Source organism: Phoenix dactylifera, chromosome 1, assembly GCF_009389715.1.
Source record: "Phoenix dactylifera cultivar Barhee BC4 chromosome 1, palm_55x_up_171113_PBpolish2nd_filt_p, whole genome shotgun sequence".
Taxonomy (NCBI): Eukaryota; Viridiplantae; Streptophyta; class Magnoliopsida; order Arecales; family Arecaceae; genus Phoenix; species Phoenix dactylifera.
Window position 1 is genome coordinate 6,129,769 of NC_052392.1, and position 23,595 is coordinate 6,153,363.

Below are 23,595 nucleotides of genomic sequence, written 5' to 3' on the forward strand. Positions count from 1 at the left end.
GAGCAGCGATGGAATCGGAGCCTCGACGGGGTCTTAAAAGGGCTTGGTGGTGGGTCAGAGGTTTTGGGATGGAGCTTTGGACTTGGGTTGGGAGAGGGCCCTTGATGCTCTCGTACGAGGAGTTGGTGCAATGCTATGGGCCCACAATGGTGAAGAGTTTGATAGACTTATAAATAATATCTTCCTTAGGGTTGCAGGGATTGATACTAAAAGATAATTTCTTCAATTATAATTTTTGATACAAAAAGATACTTCTGGGATTATTTCCAGTAAAAGTAAGTTAATAGTAAATTGTAATTCCTGTTGCCCCTTTTTAGTGATGATCTAATTAGCGAAAACCAAGCATGGAGTGGCAAGGAAGAAAAAACAATGAATCTTTCTTTTCTTTTTTTAAAAAAAAAAACACAAGCAAATAAGGCAGCTAATTAATGATGGTTTTTTTTATACTTATGTAGATTGTATACGATGCAAAAATTTTAGTGTCGTTTTATTTTTGTACTTCTGTGAAATAACATTTGGAGAAACGCAGTCAATACATGTACGCTATCCAAATATAATAGTATATTTACCGATGTATATGAATAAGATAACTCGATGTCAAACAGTTTTCATGAAATACATCGATCTATCAGGTCTATTTGTCTGCTGATCTTGTCATATGCATCTCGGATGTCATCCTAGGATTAGCATAACTCGGTAATACATTTCTATATTTGAGGCTTATGGTGATCACTATCATTAAATTCCGGGATTTAGCTTTCCTAATTCAAGGTTGTTCATCAATTTGTTGTTATGTGATAGGGAATAAGAAATTGATGAAACATATGCTTTAGCATTTTCCATCTACATGAACAATAATAAGATAGTCAAATCTTCTATAACCCAAGTTATGCGAACATATATGAAAACCTTTATGGATTACACAAAATACATAAGGTAATTGTTAGCATTCTATATTATGCTAAAGTAATGCTAGCATTTAATAAGCTAATACAATGGCATGAATGATTCATCTTGCTCAATATTTGCAGCACCCAAAGGAAAATGAGACCCAGTTTTCTATATGAATCATTCTTTTTCTAAGGGCTATTTAGATGTCCTATTTTCCTTAAGTCAAGAGCCATATTACGCATCACCTTGTTCTTTTTTGTTGCTTCTTGACATCAGTATGCTAGGGCAGCACTGACTACTCCATTTACCTATATTAATCTTTATTTTTCCCTTTACAATGCACTAACGTATAGTAAGTGGGTGGGTGAACTAATCCTCACCATGTAGATTCAGTTAGAAACCTCAGGCTAACTGAATCTCATAAGTCTTATGCTATCTCATCGGTTCCAAGCATTGGAAAAGACTTCAAACCCAGCAGTCTTGTATGACATCTCCTTGGAACCTTGGACTCTTTTAAAATAGGATATGACCCACTTAAGTCCATATCTTAGCAGCCACAATAAGACAACAAGAGCCAGTAACCCTGGGGGCCCCACAAAGTCAAGCTGGTTTGGTATTCCTAACTCTCGCTGGGGCAGCAAAACTTATGTGGGGAAGGAGGGTGCACCGAGAGCATGAAATAATGTGGAATGGTTGGCCGAAGTACTGGAAGTCCACTTGAGCTTGAGACTAGGTGCATGACCTGCTTTGACTTCCAAAACTTCTTTAGAATCAAGCATTTGCTTGCCTGGTTTCCGAGTGCTCTCGTGACCACCTTAGATCCTTGCCGTGCCATCATCAGTGCTCAAGGAACAAGGATTGCTCTTCTTGTTGAACAATGTTTGCTGGTTCTCCGGCCTTGTTAGTGGGCCATCTTGGACACACAGTTCAGATTCTATTTCATTTCAAACAACATCATTGTCTCAGAAGGAATACAATATGAGCATGCAAAGATCTTGTATTATTGCCGGTTCCCTTTTTATTGATTTTGTTTATGTAAATCAAGAATCACGAGTAGTGCTAATTAATTATCACCCATGAGAGAGTTCCAACACTAGTGAGCCAGATTTCATGAGAGCTCTGCACTTCATTTTCATTGGGTAAAAAAAAAAAAATCGCCGCTCAGAAGTTCTTTAAGCTATATTGCATGCCGAGATTGGTGTAAATCATAATAGTAGATGCCATAGATGAAAGCGGTTAAATATTCGATCGTAAATATAGTGTTAGTGAGCCTGATGAACTTTTTTTTTTTGGGTTAAAAATGGGTATTTCATATATTACGTGAATGAATACACTCAGTAGAAGCAGCAAAAACTAAGTCACACAGTGCCCTGGTTTCGCCCTTCCCTGCCCATAGGGTGTCTTCTAAGTGGCATGCCACATACGCCGCCACCCAGTCTGCTGCCCTGTTAGCCTCTCAATATATATGTTTAGCCTAAAAGGCCACTACATCACTCACCATATCTCAAATGTCTCGAAATAAAGGGTGTACCCCTCCCCCTCCGCTCGGGCTCTTTTAGACCCAACTGATCACAGTGGCTGAGTCACCCTCCAATATGATCGAGGTAGCCCGGAGCGCTCCCCTAGCGTAGCATAATCCGGTCTAGGCCGCCCGCAGCTCTGCTCCTGGTACAGAGATGTCAAAGATCTGGCGACCACCAACAGCGACCACCCTGGAACTCGGCCCTCTGATGACGAAGCCTGCTCCTCCCCTCCTGCTGCCCTCCAAAACAGCGTCGTCAAAGTTGACCTTGAGGAAGCTGGGGGGTGGGGGCTCCTAGGTGAAATACACCCTACAGAGTGCTGCCTAAACAATATGAGGACCTCAGGTATCCCAAGCTATCAAAGGCCCATGATCTAAGCCTGCCTGAATAATCTCAACTATCTGTGCTCCGGCGCGCTCCAGCACGAACCTCGGGGACAAGCCATGCTCTCCAAAAGTCCGAGCGTTCCTCGCCAGCCAAATCTGGTAGGCTATGCAGGTCGCTCCTATGGCCACTCAGCACATCTGAGGTATGCTAGTCCAATGTCAGATAGTCTGTAGAAAAGAGTCTCTCTGACTCCAAGCCTCCTGCGGTACTGCAGCAAGTGTCCAGGCCGTCCTCACCCACACATACTGGAACAATGCATGATCCACCGTCTCATCTGCCCGGCATGCCGAGCACTGGAGGGAATGCTCAGTCCTCGCCTACTCAGCACTGCTCTCGTCGGTAAGCGCTCCCAGGCCACCTTTCATAGAAATAAGGCAACCTTAGGGTGGAGTCCAAATCTTCAGATCCAACCGCAATTCAGGCCCAGCACGTGGTCCCATTGGAGGGTCCGGGAAACGTCCCCAACCCTAACACTGGCTCTGTATGACGTGCTCCATATCCTGACATCCGGGCCTGCATCTCTCAAAACCGATAGCGATTCTCACCACGTGTCGAGCAATGAGCGCCTCGCGCCTTTCGAGAAAGGACTGCACCCCCAAATCTTCCTCACTAAGCAGCAGGCAGACTCGCTCTCAAGCCACTAGATGCACCCTATGAATCCCTCCATGCGAGCCCCACAGAAAGCTTCGAAGCAACTGCTCAATCCCTCTCAGCAAAGTCTTTGGGAGCACAGTATTAACCATAAGATAAACTGGCATAGAACACAACACAGACCTGACCAGCGTCAAATGACCCAGCATGGATAGAGAGGCCGACCTCCAGTCTGCTCTGCACTCGCTACACCAGGCCCGTACACTTTGCTGCCCTCAACCGCCTCCCTGTGATCGGAACTCCCAAATAACTCCACACACTCTCCCGCTCCTGCACCTCCAATATCGCCCTGACCTCCAGTCTAGTGCCCACATGATTCTAATATTTCTGGTGTTGCTTTGCATGGAGCAAGAGGCGAAAATGGATGATGCTTGGTTTTGCATTTGTCTCCTTGAAGGAAAATATTAAGATTCCCTTTTTCCCCTCTCACAAAACAGTAGGCCCATCAATATTAGCTCCAAAGGAACTCTCTGCCACAGTACCACAGAGACATAATGCCACAAAATGCACCTATAGTAATCCAAATGGCAAAGTACAATAATACCATGACTTCAGAACAAAAGAGTCTTCCATTAACTGTTCAGAAGTGCTCATCCAAAAATACATACATTGAGGAGGGTGCCAACTGGTTGAGTTGGTAAATTTTTCTGTTGATGCTAGAAAAATAACGGAATCAAGTATAATGGTATGTGCAAAGCCAAAAAACAGTAAATAAGCATTTTTAATAATTAAATCATGTGACAAGCAATTGACCATGAAGCTTCAGTTCTTCTCTATGCAGACAAAATGCAATACATTATTACTTCATACCAGATCCAAGCAAAATGGCAAGGAAAAAGGAAAGGAAAAACAAAAAAAAAAAAAAGAAGAAGAAAGAAAATCACAATGCAGGTTACAAAGGAACTGTAAAGCCTCGGCTCATCCATAGTCTGCTCCACTAGAACCTAGGAGAGCTTGTGGGGATCCTTGTAGCTCCAGCTCCTGGCATGACAACAGTGCGTTTTTGCCTCAAATATACGACTGACCCGCTGATAAGTAATAGCCCCACCATAATCACCTGTTAACAATGGAAGAGGATAATTAGGTCTCCAAGAGTACTATTTCAAGGCAAGAGCAGCATTCAAGGTTGTAGCATGATCCAATGCAAAAATAAAAAATAATAAGAAACAAAATCCTACCAGGATTTTTGTTTTTAAGGAAGTGTAATCATGGCCTGCTTAGACAATTGAGACAAATTCCAACCAGGACAGAAGAAACAGCAGGAACGTTATGTTGGAAGGGTTGCAAATAAATTTTATTTGGATTGGATCTGGATGCCTCAATATCCATATACAGCATATTATACATACACGTCTTCACCCACCTCCTCTCTGTGGAATAGAATGGTTTGCATTATAATTCTCACTCCTAAAAGATGGAAAGAGTAACGGAGCATCCAAATAGTATTGGCAGTTATTTTGGTCCTCCTATCTGTTCTAGTGTGGTTTGTTAGAGGGGGAATTATATTGTTCTCATTATCGTAACTTCATCATCTTCATTTAACTGGGGAATTCCTTTATGAATCCTTTGATTCCTGTTCAGGACAATTACAATTTCCAACACAGACGCCGAGCTCGAAAACATAGAGACATTGATTGCAGAACATTACAAGAAAATTTGGATGTGGATAACAAGAAAGTACAATAGGAATAAGATGCATAAATGAGCAAGGCCCATAACCTAAACACATGAAAGTATATGCAGGCACAGATGCCAAATCCAGAAGAATTGAGTGCAAAGTGTAATTCCCATACCTCGAAACCAAGGACCGACAATTTTTCTTCATTATCAACTGGAACACAGCTCCTATAGGTGATGTAGCTCTTTTTTCCACCTTCTGATGCGGATGAATCACCCAACAACTTTCTCCACTTGTAATTAGTTGTTGCAGTAAGAAACTGTTTTTGCACTGCTTCGCTATGGTCTTGAAGAGAGGACAGCCTTCTTCGGATTTTATTAGTTTCATCCTTCAGACCATCTTGCATTTCTACACATTTTAACGGCACACGATAGCCAGTTTCACTGCAACGATACTTCTCATCATTCTATATTGAAACAATGCAGAACTCACGTAAGCAAAATGAAGAAATCTTAAGGAACTACATGTCATGACGAGATTAAAGAATATACCATTAAAATATTCTTTAAAAGTAACTTGCATTGATGTTTAAAAGACATCTATTACTCTTCATGGCATCAAAGATATTTCCAGTTTCAATCCTGAGCTATTAAGAACTGTTCAATAACTGGGAAACAGTTTTTTTTTCTTTTGGTTCCAAATGTGAGAAAAAGAAACGGAGATCTTATTATGCAATTATGAGAAATATAAAATCTATAGGCAATTTGAATTGCTTCGTTCTGAAATTGATCAAATCAACTCGATCCATCTATGTCTTCATGCTTGTCAAATCAGCCTTGAAATAGAAGCTTACAAGGAAAATGTCATATATATCAACATGAAGCAGGATGCCGTGAATTTGAGAACAGGCATGAATGCTAGTCATCACTATTGTAATGTGAATAGGCAGTTTAATGCTTCATAATGAAATGAAAAAAAAGTGATCCAATTTAGTAAGGCTTGACATTTCTGCAAACTTCATCAGTAGAACGGATATTTTAATAAGTTTAGCACTCCCACAAATTGGTAACAGAGTCCAACCTAGAATTACATCAGCAATTTTGATTGTAATATCAATCTATCCATACACTGTCTAACAAGAAATGGTCATGGTGGAAACAGGAATCCCAATAAATGGAGATTATTACATAGTAGATATTTTAAAAATAAATAGTTGCTGTTACTGCATCTTGACATTAATACTTAATTTTAATGATGGCTATTTCGAACTTTTCAGTATGCTAGCACAATAATCCAATACGGATCAAATATGGCACAGGAAAAATTGAAAGGAAAAAAAAACTTATCATTTCTTTTGCATAATGTTGACATTCTTGTTCAAGCTGTGTAGGTCTTCCCATATCACCATATATAGAAAGTACAAACCACCTACATAGAACTTTTAAAAGTGTTTGTGTTTCTTATCCCTATGCAAAACGTCAATTTTTTTATAATCCCTTTTGGTTCCCTCTGCTCTATTTTTTTATAATCCCCCTGTGTAGGTATTTTCAAGTTTTCATGCTATATTCATGCTAAAAGATCTTAAGTTTTTTCGAATTTTTTTAGCACTTTCTGGAACATCTCATATCAAAAGAATCATTACTATCTAGTTAACTGCTGAGGCTGTGTTTAGTTCAGGAATAGTAAAACCAGGGTTGAGTGGTAAAAGTTTCAGGCAAATAGTAGGGGATAAAGCAGAATAAACATACTCCACCTTTTTGACTGAGTACTGTTAATTTATCCAGATTAACCAGATTAAGTGGGCAGAGAACAAGGTGTTGATCTAACAACTATTTAAAACACCCTATTGCTCTCCTTTAGCTCACGTGCATAAATGGTTAAGCTGAATAAACTTTGGTCAAAGGTGTTAAATCCACATAAATTCTGAATCAGACGGGAAAACAAGGAATGTTGGCATGAAAAATGGATTGAAGCCACCCCTCCCTTTTGCCGCCACTAGATAAAGGAGACTAAGGTTGTTGTTAAGTTATCACATATTGGATTCAGGTTCCTTTTCCTTTTAGCATTTCAATATTTAGTCTAAATTGAACGGATGATAGGCCCACCTAACCATTCGCAAGTTCCTATTGTGTAAAAAACTATGGCGTGTAGCCATGTTCTACGTATACACAATCATATGAGAGATTTCCATATCGACATGTATCTTTCTCCTCTGCAGGTATTAATCTATCATAATATGCATGTATATATTTTCATGGTGATTTATAGACAAATACCGATCCAATTCCTATTCTTCCACTGCATCACAATGTTGAACTACAATGTTGTCCATCAATAGTTCCATAAATCAAAAGCCAAAAACAAAGCACATACATTAACTTCATAAACTAAGAATCCAAAAATTAATCAAGGTTTGTTGTAATATTATGTTTGTGCTTAATCTAAATCAAGGTTTGCTGTCTCGGTACCGAACCCTATACCGGGGTTACACTAGCACAGTGTCCGTACGATATGGTACGAAATTTTTTTTTAGTATATCGAGTGTCGATACACCATGTGTACTGGATACCAATACCGAACCGGTACGGTACATCCTGTACTATCCAATTCGGGCCAATACGGCGTTCCAAAATCTAAACATCTTTTTACTAGTATAAATAGAAAAAGGGTTGAAAAATAAACTCGGCTAGAACCAAAAGCAAAATAAAGAACCAAATTATACCGAAGACCTCAACATCAACCCACACATTGCTACAGCTATTTATGAGAAAGCTCTTCCTGTGTAGGCCTTCTCTAATAAACCTAGCTAGCATGCCCTAGAAAACTTCGTAAGACTGCACGCCATGTGAAGTCTTTTGAATTCATCCAAGCCATTCACATTGTTTAAGTTCCCTTTAACATCAAAGCTAATGAGAACCAACCTCACCCCCCCCCCCCCCCCAAACCAAAACCCACCCAAAAAAAAAAAAGAAAAGAAAGGAAAAAAGTGACAAGGGGTTGCATTCTGTGTTCTTGGGCCCAAATCAGCTCTTCCCATTTCAACCATGTGTAACCAAAGGTCATGCTAGCAAATTACACTTTTGTAAGAGTTTGGAGAAGAATACACGATTCTTTTGGAAGATGAGAACTGTTTCCCAACAGAAATCGGTGCATAGCCATCATTCTGAATGCCATATGATAGGCAACCAGTCAATTAAAAATGATGTTGTTCAAGAGAAAAAGGTACAAAGATTAATGAACTAATAGTTCTTAAGAACTTAAAACATATCCCAGAGTTGAAGAAACATCACCCACTGTGTGATGGAAATAAAGAATTAAAGTGCCTGTTTTCTGGGTGCACCAGATGTAGGGGTTGAAATGCCAAAAATGCAAACTTTGTTAAAGAAGGGACCTTTGTATAATTAATTAAAAAATAGAATGCTGTACAAGAAGGTGCTTTGGAAGGGACATATGGAAGTAGATACAGGAGGTACAAGGAAGTCTTTTAGAAGGCATTTTTCATGTCTTGGTTTACCATGGGTTCTTTCCCACATTTAAATGGAAAAGGTGGGCTTTAAAGTCCCTTCCAAGTATTGGTGCTCAAATTTTTCGAAAAGAAAACAATATAAAACCAGCAAGTGAGATCTTTGACATCCAGTATACCTATAGAAACTTTCTTTTTCCTTTTTTAACTATAAATTAACCATTAACATCTCTCCTTTTTTCTCTAAAGACAATGAACTTTTCTATTATCACTGCTCCAAGAAGATATTTTGATATTGTTTAGTTGTATTGACAACAAACTCCAGGCTCTAGCCAAATTTCTTCTTTGTCAACGAAACCAAAAATGTAATCTATTTTTTATGACTCTGGAATCTGGGATTCTTTATTGTAGCAATTGCAAATACATTTTCACAATGCACAATTGGAGGCTAATTCAAAATGGATGGTCAACATGATGGTGAGAATATAATACAAAGTGCTCAAAGCCCAAAGGTCTCTTATTTTGCTGGTTTTGTACAGAACTTTATAGAAAAACTGCAGTACCAAGGTTGGTGAAACAGAGTCTAGAGTTCTCCACATCCATCCATTTCAACGCTCTTTCTTTCACCACAATCACTTTACTGCTTATGAAAAATTCCTCCTCTTCTATAATTTTTTTTCTCATTTTATTCACTTTTGCCCCTATATTCACATTGCAACCAACAATGGTGGTATCAAAGCATGTCTATAACCTTCTCCCTTATGTTTTTTACCATCCATTATCGAGCGGGATCTATTTGCTATATCTATCTATCTATTATAAAGCAAACTCATGGGGTTCAACCCCACCCGCCAATACGACTCCACTTAATAAGTATAGATTTTCTTTTAAAAAACTGAAGTAGAGACCCAGGTAATTCAGAAAATTCCGGCAGATGCCCTTTTTTCCTTTCTTTTCTTTTTCCACCACACTCCAAAATGCAAACTATCATCTCTCCCAACGTCTCTCCAATATATATCTTATATGCACAAGATCATGTGCAGTGCATAGTGCTAGTCATTTTTAAAATGGAGTATTCTGGAAGAAATGTAATACTCTAAGATTTATGACCAAAGAACTTCCATTCATTAAAAAGAAGACGAAGAAGAAGAAGAAGAAGAAGAGAAGGAGGAGGAGCAAGAAAAGAAATAAAGAACAAGTTGGCTAGCAAGTTTTGACATAGAAAATGAAGAATATGAATAGCTAGCAATGTACATCCAAATTCAAAGTAAATATTAAAAAACAAAAGAAAGAAATCAAGAAGGATATCAAAGGCAAAAAAAAGTCTGCAGAGACAAAAAAAAAAATTCAAAAAAAAAGGTGGCTAAAATGAGAAAAATCCTCAAAGAAAATTAATGAGGACAATTGCCCCTTGGGAATAGACTTTCGTGTTATCCGTCTTGTAGTCACCATGGAGAGAAAAAGTTGTAATTAGGAGGATCATTCAAAGTAAATATTAAAAAACAAAAGAAAGAAATCAACAAGGATATCAAAGGCAAAAAAAGTCTGCAGAGCCAAATATTTTTCAAAAAAAAGGTGGCTAAAATGAGAAAACTCTTTAAAAAAAGTTAGTTAATGAGGACAATTGCCCCTTGGGAATAGACTTTCATGTTATCCATCTTGTAGTCACCATGGAGGCAAAGGGTTGTAATTAGGATATCCTTCAGATATATTTCAAAATGAGATTATCCAGGAATTGAAGCATCGCTTACCAAAATATGGATGAAAAGAAATTGAAGTGCAAGCAATTAAGATTTGTAGCTGATGGTACAGCACGCCCTCAGCAGAACCATGCAACAACACATAAGAATTTAACTATCATAAAGATGGCATGAAGCACAACTAAATAAAAAGACTTACTGAAGAAATTCTAGGCAGAAATAATGAACAAGATGGATTTTATCTTGAACCAGCCTCCTAAAAAGGCAATACAAAGGAAAAGTTTCCTTTTGATATTTATACTAGTTCGATATTGAAGACTTAAATTTTGAGGCCATCTGGTCTAAATTTATCATGAAGAACTCCCCCAGGAAAACAGGAAGATCAAAAACATACTTGAAAAATTAACGGGAAACGACTAGGAATCTTCCACCTGCAGAAAGGAAGGTAAATAAATAGATGTGAATCTTTCTTCCTTTCTTCTATAAATTGTGAACCATGGGGGAATGCTAGAAATTATAATTTACTGTTTACGAGGTTAGTATCACTGGAAATTGGAAGGTCACTAGGAATATTGAAGGTCCTTCTGGAATATGTTAACACATATGAAATGTCTTTCAGTATATGTGCAGGTGGTCGGTCATTAATGGAAAGTCTTCAAGAGTCTTCCCACGCTCTATAGATGGAGGACTATGGTGTCAATTTCTTCAACTCAACTCAACTCAATCCAAGGAACTGAAAGGAAGTCCAAAAATCATAAATATGTAAGTTTCTTATTCTAAAGAGAGCTCTAGATGGCCCCTTTAGCCATACATTTCCTTAGGCAGTAACATTTTCTTAATTAAATAATCATCTCCACCTACACTCCCAGTCGCATATTTTGGATGATCAGTATATTTAAATATTGGATTCCAATTGATTCCCTTGCAAAAACCATATGCTTCTGCCACATGCCCCACATTTCTTTTATCAAGCAAAGTTAAAACCCATAAGATAGGAGTTATGATATATGTTGTAATTTTTTTCAAAATGAGTTAGGATAGCTGAAGAAATTTGTTGCTTTTTCTCTTTTTTCCCCTCTCACAGAACATGTTCAATTGACTTGTGTTTTTTCCTCCACTAGATCAGGTGCTTGGGCGTGAGCAGCCACCCCTAGTTTCATTCTTAGAAATAATCAGAAACACATATTTGAGTATCATCTAAATTTGATCCAAGTATCTTCCACTCTTCCCCATGTTTCTAACCTTAAAAAGGAATCTGGGCCCTAATGCAATTGCAGCAATGAAGCGGCTTCAGTTTCAGCTAGTTGCTTATCTAGATCATCGAATAAACGGCAGAACCATAGAGCAACCACTCAACCGCTAAAGCAGTTGATCCATTTTCCTCCAAAGAATGACTGCTGGAAGAGCACCGCGATTCAAATAGTGAACTTGACATTATTTCTTGCCACTGCGGTAGAAAACATCTATCATCAGTCTCTCAAGGACTCATGTCGTTTTACTACATTAGCAACCACGACGACTTCCCAGGCTTCTATCCAAGATGCAATACCCATATTACTTGCCCTAAGGTTTTGCTTTCAATTATGACTGCTTGAGTCCGTTTCCTATGCGAGAGGTGTTGCAATCCAATCAAAGCAGTTGAATATAATTCCCTTGCATCATGATGATTGAGCTCCAAATTCCCCCTACCCTCCTTCCTTTTTCTTTTTCTCTCGATGTTTGATTCGTATCACCAACTACTTTGAAAAGAAAGGCTCTCTAGAATGCATAGATAGGTAGATAGATAGATAGATAATTTGGAATCTAATGTGAAGGATTGTGTCTTACCTTTTCCGAGTACTGGCAGGGGAGGCAGGGGCCGGAGGGAGAGCACTGGAAGGAAGCGTTCCCCTGAGTCTCCCTGAACCCCAGCAGCAACCGCCCTTTCGCTCCTCCAATCGCTACTACGTGAAGACACCACGACGTCAGCGCCAGCCCAAACACCCACAACCTCATGCCTATCGCCATGGGAGGAGATCCCATCTCTCTCCCCCCTCTCTCGATCACGCGATTCGCAACCTGAAGTCAGAATGAAGAGAGAGAGAGAGAGAGAGGGGATGGATGCTGATTTCTGAGCCGTGTGCCGGTGGTAGAGCTGATCATGGGCCTGAGGGCAGCCCGATATTTGGCAGCCTTGGGAACTAAAATAGGCCCGTGAGATGGGCATAGGCAGAAAACAGGCCTAACAACTAGAGCTTGGCCTAGGTCGGGCCAACCCGAGATAATTATATATTTAAGAAAATTTTCTAAATATCAAATTTTACATAAATATTCTTTTAAAATTGATATTTGCATATATATTCTTACTATTCTATTTTTTTATTTTTATTTTTACATATTTACCCACACCATCTAACACCATTAAAAAATTAACGATTTCAAATTAAAATAAAGACAAAAAATAATTTCAAAATTTTATTTTTTAATTAAAATAAATATAATTTTTATTGATGGTGTTAGAAGAATCGTTTTATTAGGAGTATTTGTGTATAAATAATGTTTCACGAAGATAAAGAAATAAATATAAATTTGAAGAGAGTATTCACGCAAATTTGAATTTTTAGAATACTATCCATCCAAAAAAAAACTCTATATTTAATATAATATTTTATATGTTAATAATATTAGCTAATTATATATTATATTAATAAAATTTTGTACTATATGTTAATGGATATATCAGCATCAGCTCTTTTAGGCGGGCTTGGTATCGAACTTTCAGGATTTGACCGGGCTAATGGATATATCAACAACATCAGCTCCTTTAGGCGGGCTGGGCATCGAACTTTCAGGATCTGACCGGGCTTGGATAAACAAAAGAGGCCCGATGTCCGGGCCGGGGCCGGCCTAGGCCAGCTGTATCGGTTACACATCTAGACTATTTTTATTAAGGGCTCGTTTGGTTCGCGGGAAGTATTTTCCCTTCTAGGAATATGATTCCTGGGAATCAGATTCCTAGGAAGAGGATACCTAGGAAAGCACTTTTGGCATGTTTGGTTAACCATGGGAAAGTGACAAATTTCCAAAGTGCTTATGTTTGGTTGACCATCCACTTTCCTAGGAAAGTTATGTATAATTCCTATTATGCCCTTAATAAAAATTAGGTCTTTAATGCCTCTTTAATGCTTCTTTAATGCTGAAGGGTCTTTTTGGGGAAAAAATAAAAAAGGAGTGATTCCCATCTCATGGGAAAGTAACTTTCCCATGTTTCTCATGGGAAAGACTTTCCCATGAAATGTGGGAATCATATTCCCATGGGAATACAACTTTTCCATCTCTCTCCTTTGAAAACTCCAACCAAACAAGAGGCATTTCATTACTTTCCCGTTGACCACACTTTCCCCCCTCCCTTTTCTGCGAACCAAACGAGCCCTAAAGAGTTTGGTTAAGGGAAGAATACGAAGAAGAAATTAAAAAAAAAAACAAGAATTTAGCATGCTTAGTTAATTTGAAAAAAAAAATTAAAGAAAGTGGGTATGAGATGAATAAATTGTTTTGACCCACATTTTTGATTTCTTATTTTCTCTTAGAATCTCTATCATTCAGAGAAAAAATTGAGGATAGAATAGTTTAATGTACATCTTTACTTCGTTATTCTCTCCCAAAACTATCTTTCTAACTGGTGTTCTTTTCTTTCAATTTATCAATAACCAGGCAGAGCGCAAGATGTGGTATAATTCATTTTCAGGCATACCAAAAAAATTCAAGTTTTCTATGTATACCTTTGCATATATGGGTTATACCTATGCAATATCAAGTTTTGTATATATACCCTGTAAATATGGGTTATTCAGGTGCAAACAGCAATTTTGCAGGGGTTCTATGAAATAATCCATATGTACAGGGTATATGTGCAAAAAAAACTATACGGAATCCTTGCTATATCATGTCCAGAATAGCTAAATACCCGCAGGCAAGAATAGACATTTCCTTTCACATCAGCCGCAGGAAACTAGACAAAAAGCAAAGTCAGTTGAGCCTATTATGCATGCAACTATTGGAACAATTTACCACTACATTCCTCCCTTCTTTGACCTTTTTTACCTTCTCCTGTTCTCCATATAGTCCCAATTTCTTTGAAAGGCACAACTCCTGCATCTTTTCTAGGACTCCGTATTCTACGTTCCAACCAAGTGCAACCAACTACACATTGATCCCCACATTAAAGTCAATTACTAGAAGAGATTACCACCTCAAACACACAACAAAATATCATGATCTCATCCTCAAATGACACCAAGTGGCTGATCAAATTTATTAAATGATTGAATCAAACTCAGATAGGTTACAATACTCAGTGCACTTTCTATGCTGCACTTTCAACGAGAACCCGACTTTTATTTCATACTAGATACACAAGAAATCTGGATGAGCAGCTTCCTAACTACATAACAGGAAATGAGCAGCTCCTACTGAAACAATACACTCCAACTTGTTCACAGTCATATCCATTCTTTTGGATTGATGCATGCATCTAGAAGTTTCCATTCTTCACTTCCTTCTTCCGGTTGCTGCATAGTAACACATTCAGTCAGATCCAAACACTGAAAGAAAAAAGTTAAAAAAATGAAAGGTCGATAAGATTACATGATCATATTCCCATCGAGCTGTTAGCGGAAGAGAAACAAGAATACTCTCAATCCGGCCCCCTGTCTTTAATCCAAATGTAGTTCCGCGATCATAGACCTTCATGATCAATAAAACATTTAGTCAAATCAAAAGCATGCGAAAGAAGTGAAAATCTAAATTTGTTAATCTTCCCCTGCATACCAGATTGAATTCCACATAGCGTCCTCTTCGTAATTGTTGCCATGCCTTGTGCCGTTCTGTAAAAGGCATGTCCTTTCTCCGTTCTATAATAGGTATATATGCTGGAACGACAGATTTTGCGCACTCTGGAAGGAGTAAGCTAATACATGATGAGCAAAAGAACTGAAGAATATTTTATTTGCGAAAATTACATAAATAAAAAATTATAACAATTTCTTTAAAGTTGACATAGTGCAGAAAGCAACATTTTTTTTTTTTTTTTGCAGGGTTCCTCAGCACAACAATGCCTCAAGTTTGTTCAGCCCAGTTCTTTTTGCTTTTGTATTTAAGCTTTGATAACAGAGGTTCTTAAACATATTCTAGCTTTGTATTCGGGTTGCTGCTTGTTTTAAATAAGAAAAGCCCTGACTGAGTGCCTCCTGGTCCAAAGCAAACAACTCCTTGACCTCTTTGGCCATGCAGCTGGGCCAAAGATCAGCTTTAATTCGAAAAGGGCACCAGGCGTATATCTCAGGCATGAGGCCCATTTTATATCAAAGTTCACTAAACATCTAAATTTCTTAATTGCATCTACTCCACAATTAAAAACAACAAGACATGTTGTGATCTGTGGTAGAAATTACCAGTAGAGAAAGCTAGAAGCATCTCTTGATCACAGTCATTAAGGTCATCAAAAAATATTCCGCCAAGCCCACGCCGCTCACCACGGTGCTGCAGAGAGCATCAAATGATCATTAGAAGAAAGACTTGCAATAAAACATGTTCAAACATTCTGTCTTTTTCCTTTTTGTTTTTGCACCCGAATTCCCCCTTTAAGACAAGAGTCCTGATAACGCTGTAATAACTTGTCCTATATCTCCCTGCTTAAGAGGAAAATTGTAATTTACTAACTAGTAACGTGTCTGATAGCCTGGCAATGAAATTTTTCCAACAAGCAGAGAGAAGTTTTTACCCAAACAATATCATGTTATTTTCACATTTTAAGTTAAAAATTCTAATAAAATTAAAAACCAAAAGTCTGTAAAACCTTGGGCAACTGTAACCTAATATATCATTGGAATAATTTCTTCAACAAAAACCAAAAAAAAAACCAGTATAACTTCATAATGAGAAAAACTGTAGAATGAGATGTTATGCACCATCAAATCTTATGATATATTAACTCACTCAAACTACAATCAGATGGTCAAAAATGCTCTTTACCATTCCCTGAATGTCCTTGAGACAGAAGTTTGAGGAAAAAGAAGAAAAGAGCAGCTATTATTATATCAAATATTAATTTTACTTTATCAATCAACATAGAGAACCTTCACAATAACTCATATGGCCTATTTGTTTACAAAGAAAACATAATTTCCTTTCAAAAATATGGAGACCGACAGAAAGGAGACAAAAAGAAGGCACCCATTAAATATACATAAAACTTCCTATACACAAAGCATGACATATCATTAAGAACATTGATTTCATTAATCAAACAAGTTGGACCTGAAAAATGCAGGAACAAGCATAGTTCCCGAAATGAAAATTGAAAGGCTGAATATACCTTGATAAAGAAGTAATCATCGCACCACTTTTTGAACCTGGGATAGAAACTTGGATCAAATTTATCACATGATTGCTTTTGAATCTACAAGAAAAGGAGGCAAAGGAAAAAAAACATAATGTCAAAATTTCTCAATCATAAGTTAGGGTTCATCAAACATATACGATTCAGTTGTATTCCACATGATTTTTTAAGAAGAGTTCAAAAATCCTGGAACAGACAATTGTGTGAGTGGAGGTGGGGGAGGGCATGGACATTGGATGATCGCTTCCAGGGATATAATAACACAGATGAGCTCAAGCATGTAACCTAACTCTGTTACATATCCTTAATTTGATAAACATGAAAGAAATAAAAACCACTACTTAGTTAGCTTGTGAAGTGCCAACATCAAGCATGAGATACCAGAAATCTGGAGTTAACCCTTTCACATTTCCAACATATAATCTTGTCAAACATAAAACAGTATATAAAATTCCAGTTCATGATAATCAATAGTAAAACATGATTTCTTTATGATAAAATTGACTCATAAACTAATAAAACTTGTTAGAACGGAAAAGTGACTGCGTCCCGACTAAAGGTATTTTCCGCTTTAGGGAAGTGCGTACGTATCGTGCGACGCGTGTCGTGTGCAACTCTTAATGGGCAATATTCCCCTCACTATGGCGCTAGAGGAAGGGACCCGCCGAAACATCCCCGCACGAATCCTTCCCACTGGGGAGGTAGTGTTGGGGGGCAGATGGGAGACCCGGGATTTTAGTCCCACATTGGAAGAGTAGCGAAAAGGATTATGCCTTATAAGGAGGAGCCACCCTTTTCCCTCCAGAGGACCCTTTTAAGAAGGACAAAGCTGTGAGGAGAATATTGCCCATTAAGAGCTGCACATGACACGCATCGCGCGATATGTACGCACTTCCCCAAAGCGGACAATACCTCTGACCGGGACGCAATCACTTTCCCGCTCTAACAAAATTTAATAACAGTGATAAGCCTAGGTTCAAATTTGATCTCAAGAATGTATCTCAGCAATTTGAATTGCAGAAGTCATATAAACATCTAACTGGGGTTAGACAAGAAAAGAAGGGACAATCAATTGAAACGATATTTATATCAAATAACCATCCGTGCTCCCTTTTGTTCCTTCATCAACAGAATGTAGAAATTGCAAAACTAATAGAAATTACAGAGCAACGAAAAAGGAATAGGCTACCAAGCTGATCTGCACAATCTATAGGTCAAAGAACAAGGATGCAAACAGATAGTATATCCTAGTTTCTCTTCTTCTACATTTGGTACCTCAGAAAAAAAAACATAAAGTTCAAGAGAATTTTAAATTGCCTGTTTTTTTACGCATACCATATGAAAATGCTTTACATCTTCCTCAAAGATATATGCAGGAGTCAAGTCAGTGCCACCACCAAACCACCATTGCCGAGGCGCACCAGGAGCATCTGCAGCCACATGTCACAATTTATAAACTGCAAACACCATAATAATTTTAAATAACTGTGGCAGAAAACATATATCAATTTGAATTTAGTGGGTGAAAGCTGGTCATTTCTGTTGTTTACTCCTACTTTTTAGCATATCTTGCATCTGTGCTTTATAGGAACACTTGCAAGTCATAAGATAACTAGCCTTTGCACTGGTATTATGGATTCTTCATGCACTTTTTTAAGTGACTCTTTTCAGAAAAAAACATTAAACACTTAGGAAACAAAGAACAGAATGTAATTTGCAATCGAATTCCACTTCAATAAGTTGATAATCAGATTTAATTTAAAGTGTTCATAAATATTTCAAACCAGAAAAATTAGTTTGGCATACACCAAAATTTTTCAATGACATAAAGCAACATGTTCCATTTCGATGACAGATACTAGGCCTTGGATGAAAATAAAAATTGATGCCATGAAAGTTGCATTATGGAAAAAAGAACTACAATTTGAATTCATGTGGCTTTTGTGCCTAATTTCTAAGTACAGTGAGATTATACAAAAAAAAAAACAATGAGTTCTTGTTAGTCATGCCTCTTTCAAAATTGATTCCCAGAAAATCCATCTGACATGGACTAACCAACAGCATCTCAAATATAACACTTTTTCTCACAGCATCGGATGTTTATTGTACATTGTTTTTGCAAAAAAAAGGTCAATTCCTCTACAAAAATATGCTTGGCGGAAAAGAATAAAAAGGAAAATGCAATCAGTCAAGGAATTCTCAAAAAAAAAATGTCAACTTCTAAATATGTACCTTTTGGTGCATCAGTCTCAAAGTACCGATAATTGAAATGCAAAGTCGGAGCAAATGGATTCTTTGGATGTAAAACCTACAAAAAGAACAGAACAGCAAGACTTAGAATCTGTGGGGGGAAAAATTATTTGCATTATCAACTTGGTTACTGCAAAAACAAAAGAAACAAGTCCCTTTTTGCTAGTTATTCAGAGACTTCTACAGGTATTCAGCTACATGCATCAATTATGTGCATTAAACAGGTATGCATCTACACAGGGTAGATTATATGCCTTAAATTTTTAAATACCATATTTACAGAAGTAAACAGAAACTTTAACACATGCTGAACAAAATCACTGGAATTTTTCCCAGTTAAAGAGCGCTATTTCACTACGTGAAATATATTTATTATTTCAAAGGCAGACCAACACAAGAAGTTGGCAAACAAGCACTTTATATCTGCTTGAATATCAAGTGAAATTATCCGACTAACCATCTCCTTATTGACAAAAAAGCAACGCCCAGATGATCTGGAATTGCATCATGACATGTTGGCGTGGAATTTTTTCAATTCATAATACATCAAGGTTTGGAAACTCAGTTTAGTAGTTAACATGTGCCATGTCAAATCTAATTTTTAGTTTAGAGACTGAAATCAACTTAATACTTCTTTAGAAGAATACTAAAATCAGATAAAAGTCAGATAAAACATCTGAAAACTTTGGCCAGACTGATAACTTTGAGTCAATGCCTATAAAAAATAGGAATGAGCATTGGTGCTCTAAAGATAATTTAAAATTAAGAAATAAGAAGTAGCAATTTTAACAAGCCACATTACAGATCACCAGAAATTTAGATTTTTTCCATTTTTTTCACTGAATTTGATAACCAAAAGAGGTCCAAGTCCCAAAAACCCTAACCAAAATCCCTTTCCATATTTTAGACAGTTTGCAAATCAAAAACTTAACACTCAAACATTTACATTGTCAGATACACCCAACAAAAGGTCATTTTAAAGTGTTAAAAACATACTTCCGCAACAATTGCACCAGAAAAAGAAGACAAATCTATGCATTTACAGGCACATACCGAACTAATTCCGGCAGCGAAGAAGGGCACCGGCCCCGCCTTCACCGAGGAATCCCCACCACCATCACCGGGCTCCCCCTTGGCAGCTCGGTAAGCCTCCGGGGGCATGAGCCCATACACCACCGACACATTAACCCCAGCCTTCTCCCAAACCCCACCATCTTGCAACACCCGGCTGATGCCCCCGCCCCCACCCGGCCTCGACCACACGTCCTCCTTGAACTTCCCCCCGCCGTCGACCGCCTCAATGGCGGCGCAAACCTCGTCCTGGGCCTCCCGGATCATCCTCTCAAAGCGCCCCCGGACGGATGTCGGGGCGGCGACATCGGTGCCATCGGCGGCCCGGAGGAAGGTCTCCGGCCGCTCGTTCTCCGGGGTCTCCTTCTCGATGGCGACGGCGGCACGGATGGAGCCGGGGAAGGCGAGCTGCCGGCTGGACGAGACTGTCGCGGGGCGGCGGAGGTTTAGGGTTTGGAAGGGGAGAAGAGATCGAGGTTTCAGGATTTGTGGAGCCGAGGAGGGAGTGAAGAGAAGAGGGGAAGAGACGGCGGCCGGCATCGCGTGGAGAGGAAGAGAGAGAGAGGGGGGGAGGGAGGGAGGAGTGGAGATGGGGGAATAGGAGGGGTGAGGTTATAATCGCTTCAGTTACCGGCGGCGGCCCCTGGTTTTGGACGTAGGGGGAGGGTAGGGAGGTGAGAGTATCGTTGGGCGGGGATTATGTTATTCCGGATAAGGAGATGGTTGGGTTTCGCCACCAACTCGGGCGCGATTGTTGTTCCTGCGGAATATTGTTATCCAGAGAGAGTTCAGATGATGGTTTAGTGTCCGAAAATGTTTTTTTTTTACGCTTTGGTTGTTTGTTTGACAGGTGTCCATGTACGATGTATAGGGGATGAATTTTTCGCGTTATAGGGCTGTAATGGACAGGTGTTGAGTATAGAAGGCCGGTTGGAGAAAGTATTTACAGTAAATTATGAATGGATTGTAGTTTACCAACTGTAGAGCAGGTATTAGTTGCTGGATTGAACCAATGGGCGTCGCGGTAATCATCAAGACAGCGGATCTGGTACTGATGGACGAGGGGATTTGGAAGAAAGTTGACCAAATATGAAGGTTGACTAGCAAAAGTCAACGAGGGAGTTTGCGTTACACGGTTGAAAAATTCTAGGAAAAACTTTTCAACGTGGTTATTAAATCATATAAAAACGTACGTTGGCTGGATAAAGGCCCACCTCTGCTCTGGTTGGAGCTGTGGATTCATCCCAAGTTTGGATCAGAATTTGATCCAATAAAACCGAGACACCTGGATTGATAAGTTGGAGCATGGAGAATGAAATAAAAGAGGGGCATGTCTGGGTTGTGCTTTTAGGATGACTTGCATCAATAGGCAAAGAGGATCGGCTCTGATATCATATTAAAATCTCACATAAATACTTAAGATCATACATGAATGAATCCATAAATATATAAACACCATTAAAAATATGTGAGACTTTTCTGAGAAAAAATAAATAAGAATATAAAAAGAGGAGGACTTGGCTTCTAAGCCATAATTAAGGAGGTAACTTCACTCATCAATTTATAAGTTAGCAGAAAACCAGTTCTTAAGCGATCAAACATTTGAAATGGATAAAAGAGACCTCCCAATGTTATTATAAACATTTGAAACATTTGATTGCTGATACAATTAGTTCCTTAGGCACATAAAGTTTTGGCATGGCAACACATAGTTATTTCATGTCATGAGGCAGAAAAATTTTATTTTCATGTGGTTCAAATTTAGATGGCTTCACAATAAGTGTGGTTGGCATAGAACATCTGAAGGGTCTCACACATCTCCAGATATCAAGGATTAAGGGATTCCAAACTTCAGAAAAACTTTGCTCCTATAAACTAATCGAGTGCATTTCTCTCTTTTTCGTTATGGAATGAATGCCCAATATGATACCAATAGCAGTTGATTTTGACCCCAAGTATGATAGTTATATCAAAATTGAAGGTTAATATTTTGTGGAGACTAGAGTATGAAACATAGAGGACCTTCATTATGTTCCCTTTATCTAATTGCAAAGAGCAGAGATGACTGCCCCTCCCCATTCTCAATGAACAGCAAGCTCACTACTGATTGTGATACACTACCAAAGAGGGAAGTATAGCCAATCACAGCCAATTAGCTCTTAATTTTCGTAATACCTTTATTCACCCAATCTTTTTAATGGAGGAAGTTTTTATTTGTTCCATTTGATCGAATGGGATAAAATGGCTCGGATGGATTCCTGGTTCTTGGGAGATGCAGCAGAGCTTATAAATCCCTTGGAGCATGATAAATATTTTTTAGTGGATCATGGAATGCCATAGATAGATTAACAATGTTAATGTCGTAATTTATCCGACAAAAAGTATGCTATTTTTTTATGGCTCTATTTTATTATTTCACTTTATTTGAATATTTTTTAAAAATAAATATCATTTCTTGATTTGGTCCAAAATTAGTACTTAGAGAATGGTGAAGGATGGTTGTGGCATTGATTGAAAAGGAGTTGATGTGGAGGGTTCCACTTGAAAAGCTTGAGCTAGTCTTTCAAAAAAAAAACTAGATTGTTTTTTACTTTCATTTTTCTCCTACATAATAAAAATATTTTTAAAAATATATCTTAGAAGCAGTGTCATCAAGCAAATCTTCTATCTCATTTTGTGGATTTTTATTTTAAAAACAAAAAACAGAAACATTGATTTCATATGAAAAGCTTTCAGCAAACTAGGTAGTTAAGTAATTCTTGAATTAAAATTTGAGAGAGAGAGAGAGAGAGAGAGAAATCAGGTCATCAAGGTCTAAGTGGCTGGCATATGCTCTTCTATCACCCACAAATTGATACTGAATATTCTGAAGAGAGCTTTTTATGGTTTTGTGCACAATCTCTCTCTATGCTCTGATACCATGCATTCTGGTCTTAATTTTGCTTATTGAACTGATGATCATCCATTAAGCAGCAAAATTGGTGGTCATCCACAAGGACCCCATTTTAGTACTCTTTTTTGGTGCAAAGCTCATGCAGACCTTGTTTGGCTGGTTGCTGTTGACAAAAACCATGTTGTTTTGAACTCGAGACAAGCTGAAATCCTAAGGACTTTGCTTCATATAAGGTTGTTTCTTCAAGGGGTTTTAATGGGTTTGTTTCAGTTCGAGGCCTAGTGTTGGCGGCGATGCATCTCCAAGTATCAAATTTTTTTAGTTAACTAACATATAACCCAATGATGCATGGGGTATAGTTTTTTTTTCATCTATTCTTAAAATTCAATATAGTAATATAATAAATTCACTACAAGAAAATACACTTTCAGCGACCACTTTCGGCGACTAAATGAATAGTGGTCGCGGCAAATAAGACTATTTGCGACCAACATCCTTGTTAGTTACTAAATGATTGTCCTACACCAACTAAATGCATATTTGGTCGTGGAAAATCAAAAGCAAGTTGGCGGGGTGGAGGTAAAACGTTTGGCGACTAAAGTTTGGTCGCTGAAAATAAGGCTATCTGCGACCAACATTCTTTTTAGTTACGGAATAATTATCCTACACCGACTAAATGCATATTTAGTCACGGAAAAGCAAAACCAAATTGGCGGGCTGGAGGTAAAATTTTTGGCGACTATATTTTGGTCCTCCGGAAGGAAGAGGT

General features: G+C 38.2%; 2 protein-coding genes across 2 annotated transcripts; both read right to left on the minus strand.

Annotated features, from left to right (window-relative positions):
- Positions 1-4,142: 4,142 nt before the first annotated feature.
- Positions 4,143-12,362, minus strand: LOC103716186. The gene is made up of 3 exons (XM_039124918.1): positions 12,061-12,362; positions 5,246-5,536; positions 4,143-4,509 (listed from the first exon to the last, which is right to left on the minus strand). Exons 1-3 carry the CDS (start codon positions 12,253-12,255, stop codon positions 4,390-4,392), a joined length of 606 nt encoding a protein of 201 aa, XP_038980846.1. The 5' UTR covers positions 12,256-12,362; the 3' UTR covers positions 4,143-4,389.
- A 2,130-nt stretch (positions 12,363-14,492) lies between these two features.
- Positions 14,493-20,644, minus strand: LOC103716185 (oxygen-dependent coproporphyrinogen-III oxidase, chloroplastic-like). Its single transcript, XM_008804092.4, has 8 exons — positions 19,916-20,644; positions 18,845-18,920; positions 17,948-18,042; positions 16,589-16,672; positions 15,666-15,753; positions 15,043-15,167; positions 14,860-14,958; positions 14,493-14,783 (listed from the first exon to the last, which is right to left on the minus strand). The coding sequence occupies exons 1-8, from the start codon at positions 20,471-20,473 to the stop codon at positions 14,715-14,717; spliced, it is 1,194 nt and encodes a 397-aa protein (XP_008802314.2). The 5' UTR covers positions 20,474-20,644; the 3' UTR covers positions 14,493-14,714.
- Between the last annotated feature and the right edge of the window lie 2,951 nt (positions 20,645-23,595).

What these genes read in the sequence shown, in the direction of transcription:
- LOC103716186 (XM_039124918.1), bottom strand. Translation starts at nt 12,255, where the DNA reads ATGGGATCTCCTCCCATGGCGATAGGCATGAGGTTGTGGGTGTTTGGG. An exon ending in CCTGCCAGTACTCGGAAAAG is followed by an intron (nt 5,537 to 12,060) that starts GTAAGACACAAT and finishes GTTTCAATATAG; the next exon opens with AATGATGAGAAGTATCGTTG. An exon ending in TGTCGGTCCTTGGTTTCGAG is followed by an intron (nt 4,510 to 5,245) that starts GTATGGGAATTA and finishes CATTGTTAACAG; the next exon opens with GTGATTATGGTGGGGCTATT.
- LOC103716185 (XM_008804092.4), bottom strand. Translation starts at nt 20,473, where the DNA reads ATGCCGGCCGCCGTCTCTTCCCCTCTTCTCTTCACTCCCTCCTCGGCT. An exon ending in ATGATTACTTCTTTATCAAG is followed by an intron (nt 15,754 to 16,588) that starts GTATATTCAGCC and finishes TGCTCTCTGCAG; the next exon opens with CACCGTGGTGAGCGGCGTGG. An exon ending in CTCGATGGGAATATGATCAT is followed by an intron (nt 14,784 to 14,859) that starts GTAATCTTATCG and finishes GTTACTATGCAG; the next exon opens with CAACCGGAAGAAGGAAGTGA.